The sequence below is a fragment of the Cephus cinctus genome, unplaced genomic scaffold, assembly GCF_000341935.2.
Source record: "Cephus cinctus unplaced genomic scaffold, Ccin1 Ccin1_scaffold0566, whole genome shotgun sequence".
Classification (NCBI taxonomy): domain Eukaryota; kingdom Metazoa; phylum Arthropoda; class Insecta; order Hymenoptera; family Cephidae; genus Cephus; species Cephus cinctus.
Genome location: NW_014333218.1, coordinates 339,302 through 344,834, shown reverse-complemented (window position 1 = coordinate 344,834; position 5,533 = coordinate 339,302). Strand labels below are relative to the sequence as shown.

The following is a 5,533-nucleotide window of genomic DNA, read 5'->3' as shown; positions in this document are numbered from 1 at the left end:
CGGGGGGGGGGGTCACGAAGGACCTTATGCGCGCTCGCGCACACCCACACGCAACCGTATACAGGCACTCGGTCACTCACACACTTTTCATACAAATAGAAGAAAAAAGAAATGTATGTCAAGAATATAAGCGCGAGACGATATTTTTGAGAAAAAAAAAGAGATGCAATAGCTTCGCTGCAAGAAGAGGAACGAGGAACGAGTGTTTTAAAGGAATGCGGATACGATGAAAGGGGAAGAAGAGGAGGCACGAAGATGCGAAGCATAGAAAGAAGCACCGGAAGTGGACTCAGAACCTCTATCAATGTCACTATATCGGTATCTGTTGTGTGAGCGATCGTGTGCACATGTGAGTTGCGCCGCATATATATATATATATATATATATACGTAGTGTGAATGAACGCGAGCTATTTAACAGGTCGAGGCATCCAATGAGCGATCGGTTCGTTGCTCCTGTCGTGGCACCTTGGTTCAATCAGTGACGTAACACACCTAGACAGCAGGAAGACGTCTCGTACGTGTCTCACGTGTGGCTCGGACACCTATGTAAGTGGCGAAGGTCACGATGATTATATACGAGGCGCATCGACGCGCTCGTAATCGTCAACCGGGTTCAGAATTTATTCTTCATATCCTCCTCAATCTCCTCGTGCATCCACAATTGTCCCACCCTGGTCATCGCTCACGTACGATCAGCGTCTACAGGTCGAAGGACCGGAAACGGAAGTGACTGCGAGGGTCGTGCAGATACCAGGAAGTCCCGAGACGCCGAAGAAGCTGCTCGTCGTGCACTGGGTGGAGACAACGTGGACGGACCCATCGTGAAAATGGACTGATAGTTATATGATACGTAATTATCCCATGCGGCAGAGCTTGGCGCTGGATTTTATAGTAAAACTTCAAGTCCCGTGGGTCAGGGAGGTTATGGATGACTTCTTTCCAAAATCAAAATCTCAAGTATCGGCCTGAACTTCGTTCCGAATCCAGAAAGTTGAACGGTTCGACGATAAGCGTGTTTCTCGTGTGTGACGTCACTTTTGTTTATATGTCCATCGACGTTGTTTGGCCTGTTTGTTTGATCGGTTTTTATTGGGTCGTTACCTCCGAGCTACGTGATTCGTGGATTTGGGCTGCTGGTATTGTGCTTGACCTGGGACTGATGGAAATAGAGTGATAGAGCGAGAGTGATAGAGACAAAGTTAGACAGATAGGAGGTAAAGAGGGAGACAGAGAAGACTGTACCATGAGAGCGACAAGGACGACTTGTGGTGGTTCGAAGAAGGCAGCCGAAATTCTTCACGAATTGGATTTTCCTGGGTCACGAGGGGGTCAGGGAGGGTCAATCACTGTTTCTTCGCTATATCGATTAACGATTCCTCGGTCTGATCTGAAAGGTACGGAGCTACTTGTGTCGTATGACGTTTCTGTGATACTCACATAGACTTCCTCCCACTGGGAGACGTATCGGACGAGTCTCGAGAGTCGCAGCAGCCGGACCAAGGAGAGAAGCTTCGCCAGCCTGAGGATCCTGAGGGCTCGGCCTGCATGAAGGATCTTGAAGGACTCGCTGTAGTCCTGAAACTGAAGAGGGCAAACGGGGTCAGATGACTGATAAATACGACGGAAACGTCTGCTGCCTCTACGGGCTACGTTATGAATTTAATTGATTTATTTTTATGGACCTTCAGATTGGCTCACCTGATTGTATATGAGAAATATGTAGTCTAACGGTATCGAGGATATGAGGTCTAAGAAGAACCACGTCCTGAGGTAGTGCCTGGCGATGAGTTTTGGATCCAGTATCACTTGCTCCGCGTTGTCCTGTTGCATTATGCCTGAGAGTAAGAGAGATAGAAGATTGATAAATTAATAAATCGAAAGATCAATATGACTGGTACCGAATCCAAATTAAACTATGTTCCCGGCCGAACGAATCGAATGTCGCTAAGTTGGAAATGCAGTTTAATGCACAATGATTTCATCGACGATGCGACTCGTGACCCAATTTCACGTTTGTCCTAGTCAAACGCGCTTCAAATTAATCCACGGACAATAACGAAATGTCAAGAGGTCAGGAGGGTTCACGGTGGGTTCAACAATGATGTTATTCTCTGATATAACCCAGGACGAAGTCTCGAAAAAGCACAGTGAGGTTGTACGGGGTTCTCAGTTTTGTTTTTTATTTTTATTTACAACCTCCAGACCACCACTCACCCGTTCTGAAGTTTACGACGATGTCGATGAGGAAGATAGTGTCCGAGAGACAGTTGAAGGCTATCCACCGGATGCTGAGGTCGTCGTTGAAGAAGCTAATGGCAACCGGCAGGATTATAAGATTCGCTACCAGCAGCAACAACATGCACAAGTCCCAGTAGAACCTGTAGGCAAAAAATATCATTTTTAATACATGCAACGACAGAGCTATCAGGTTGTTGTCTCCCATGAGCCATTGAGATATTCCTGGGTTGTTCAGCTTTAATGGGTCCGGTCGCTTCGAGACAGCATTGGCCCACTTTTAAACCTAATAACGTTCCTACATGCTCAGCCAATACGCAGAGGTATCTAGCGAGCGCGAAGGTTCCTGGGCTGTACTTGTTCCTCTCTGGGTATAGTACGTACAACGCGGTACCAGTGCCGGTACAGAGACGAGAGACAGTATAGTTATCAGGGACAGAAAAGAAAAAATGCAACGGAATTAAAATGGTTCCAGAGTATATAAAAAAAAAAAAAAAAAAAAAAAAAAAAAAAATTTCAACTCTCCCACTATTATGCTTTTTGAGTATTTACGATAACAGTCAATGATTTTCCTCATTGTCCGTCTCTCTTCGGACTCTTCCGCATTCCTCCTTTTTTTTTTTTTCCTTTTTGCTCATTGGCCGTGACCGTAATGCATCAAAGAATCGCGGCGTCCCTCGGAAAGTGTCTGCGATTTTCGCGTCGGCGCTTCGGCAGCGACGCGGAGTCGCCTCGACGCAATCGCGGCGGTACGCAGGCCCCGGTATTTCGAGTCAACAAATTAATCAATCTTCGCTGGGCAATAACGCCGAGCGTATCGACTTTATTTATCGTTATTCAAATCAAAATAAAATGATCTCATTAAGCATAAACCAAAAAAAATAATCAGACGGTCGTAGCTCAAGAGGAAAAAAATACGAGCTATTCGAGCATACCACGAGATGCTACGGCGTGTTGTACGTAAATAAAAATGGTACGCGTGCCTGTGGACAATGGCGTCGGCGTCGTTCTCGGGAATGACGGAGAATCGGGTGGCACTCGTTTACTTCATTGTCCTATGGACTCGAGGATGTTCTGACGTAACGATCCCCTCTCTATCTCTATATCTCAATGAGCAACCTCATAGGAGCTATCGGGCCTCCGACTGTTTTCAGTCATTCTTCGTACCCTACGTGCTGGTCCTAGAGGGATGGATGAAGGCTTGGGCCTATGGGTGGGACCAGGTCCGGGAAGCTAAAAAATTTTAACAATTTGAAAAATCGTGCTGGAACGTGGAAGATCTCACGGTGGGCGTAGGTCATGGTCGTGAGCTGTCCGGTATCATCTAACGCTGGAACGGAGGCGTATTAATTAATTAAGTCATATTAATTGCGCCCCCATTAGATTCATGGTTCAGTTAGTAACTCGCGCTTCCCCCCCGTCCCGTCCCGATCCTCCACCGCCCACCTACCCCCCGTTTACCTCGCTGCCGCTGGAACTCGCCCGTTTTCAGTTTACGAGCGTCGGGACGCGGGCGCCGGGTAATTGCCAGTGCTAACAATGAATTTAAAAAAAAAAAATAGTACGAGACACGAAGCCGCACTGAACCACGTTCAGCGCTACCAATTTCCAGTGTCACGGGGCTCTTCCGATGCAATTCTCAGCTTGCTCGGCGGAGAATTTTACCGATCCAAGAAACGTGAGCGTCGGTAGGCGTCGCTCTATCGAAGAGACCAGTGGACGCTCTCGGCGACCGTTTGGCCATGTGTTCCTTTTTCGCGTCTATCGTCGAACGTTCTGACGCACGAAAAATTAAGACACTTTTTTTTTTTCAAGCGTTCCAAGAGGTACTCGAAAATTATCGCGGGTCGGACGCATCGGCTGCAATAATGTCCAAATTGTGATACCAGAAAAAAAAATTCATACATCAGGGAACCAAAAAAAAAAATCCATCCCTCGACGATATTCAACCCCCAGACATATCAAAGGGTCCGAATCCCCGAAAAATTCATCCCTAATCGAAAGGGTTAACCGTAGCTGATAACACTACCGTGACCTTGCACGTGACCCAATCTGACCCTATAACTTCCGGAATGAGGTAAGAATCGCCATGTCTCGTAGTATTAAAAAAAATTAACTTTCGCAAGGACCACCCAGTAGGATTTTTGGAGTTGGCCTACGGAAGCGCACGTGGGCAAGCGTCTTGCAGTGACAAGGGTCAAAGATCACGTCCTGCGGCAACTGTCTGAACGGAGGCGACGCGTGGACGTCGAAATCAGCTGGTCTCAAATAGGTCCAAGGCCCCTTTCGACTATGACCTGTCATTAGGTAGTTTGCAAATTTAAACAGCGGTTTCCTACCGGTGACCGCCGTGCGTAGAGTCCAGCAGGGCCGATTACGCGCAAGCTTACGCAACCGACGCTCATCGTACTCCGCCGAGGCGTCGCGGCAGCGATCGGCTCCCATAGACACGTACCAGGCCGAAGTCGATCTCGAGATAGCCCGATCTCGAGATCTGGCACGAGCGACAAGTGCCCTGAGGTTGCACGGCTCAATATCCCCCACCGAGGCCTGGAAGGAATTGCCATTCGATTCGGAGCAGCTCGACAAAGACGTTACTGCTGATGCGGTTGGAATTTCTTTAACTGACAGGCGATACGGCACGACCGAGGATGCATTCGATGTAACTGCATCAGCAATAAGGTACCGGAATGCGCCATTCTAGCGAGTAACGGCGCTAGAACTGCTTGGCGAACGATAGAAGAAAGTGGACGGGCGACGGGGAGCCAGGAGGGACTGGGTCGTGTCACAGTGCAACTGCCCAGGCCTGTGTACAGTACGAACGCGATAACACGGACTGTACATAAAAACGCATTGAACGCGCGGAGCATAGCCGGAGGTTGATCTAGGAAGGCTGAGTCAAAGCATCCAGACATACGATGCTCCGATTACGCTTACGACGTGCCAGCGACTGTAGGCTCCAGTTGGACGCATAGCCATAAAATGCCAGCGAGGTTGCCTGCCTGCCGACACCAATAGCCTACACGTCGGACTTAATCGAATGATTATTCGGAGATTATTCCTCGAGCCTTCCGCGACTAAAATAAACGACACACGCCACTCCATGGCAATTTCTATGGCTGTGATTCCTACCGACCTGGTCAAAGGGGACTTTTAACTCTGCAAGCTCACGGGGGTATCAGCGAGGACGCCTGATCCAGGATGGCGAACGAAAATATACTGGCCTGTGGCGCCACTCGGTTTTTACCAGCCACTTTTGTATTTTTAGCGATGCTTAAAGCTCTGATCCAGGGGGG

The 5,533-nt window shown here is 48.3% G+C and overlaps 1 protein-coding gene across 11 annotated transcripts in view; it reads right to left on the bottom strand.

Moving 5' to 3' along the window:
- The window catches only part of LOC107268607 (potassium/sodium hyperpolarization-activated cyclic nucleotide-gated channel 3), a 41,675-nt gene that overhangs the window by 15,612 nt on the left and 20,530 nt on the right, over nt 1–5,533 (bottom strand). For all 11 annotated transcript variants that reach the window (XM_025085875.1, XM_025085874.1, XM_015741558.2 and 8 more), the window contains 3 exons: nt 2,217–2,380; nt 1,701–1,837; nt 1,440–1,583 (listed from right to left, as the gene is read on the bottom strand). In XM_025085875.1, coding sequence (XP_024941643.1) covers nt 1,440–1,583; nt 1,701–1,837; nt 2,217–2,380 — 445 coding nt within the window. The remainder of the gene's footprint in view (nt 1–1,439; nt 1,584–1,700; nt 1,838–2,216; nt 2,381–5,533) is intronic.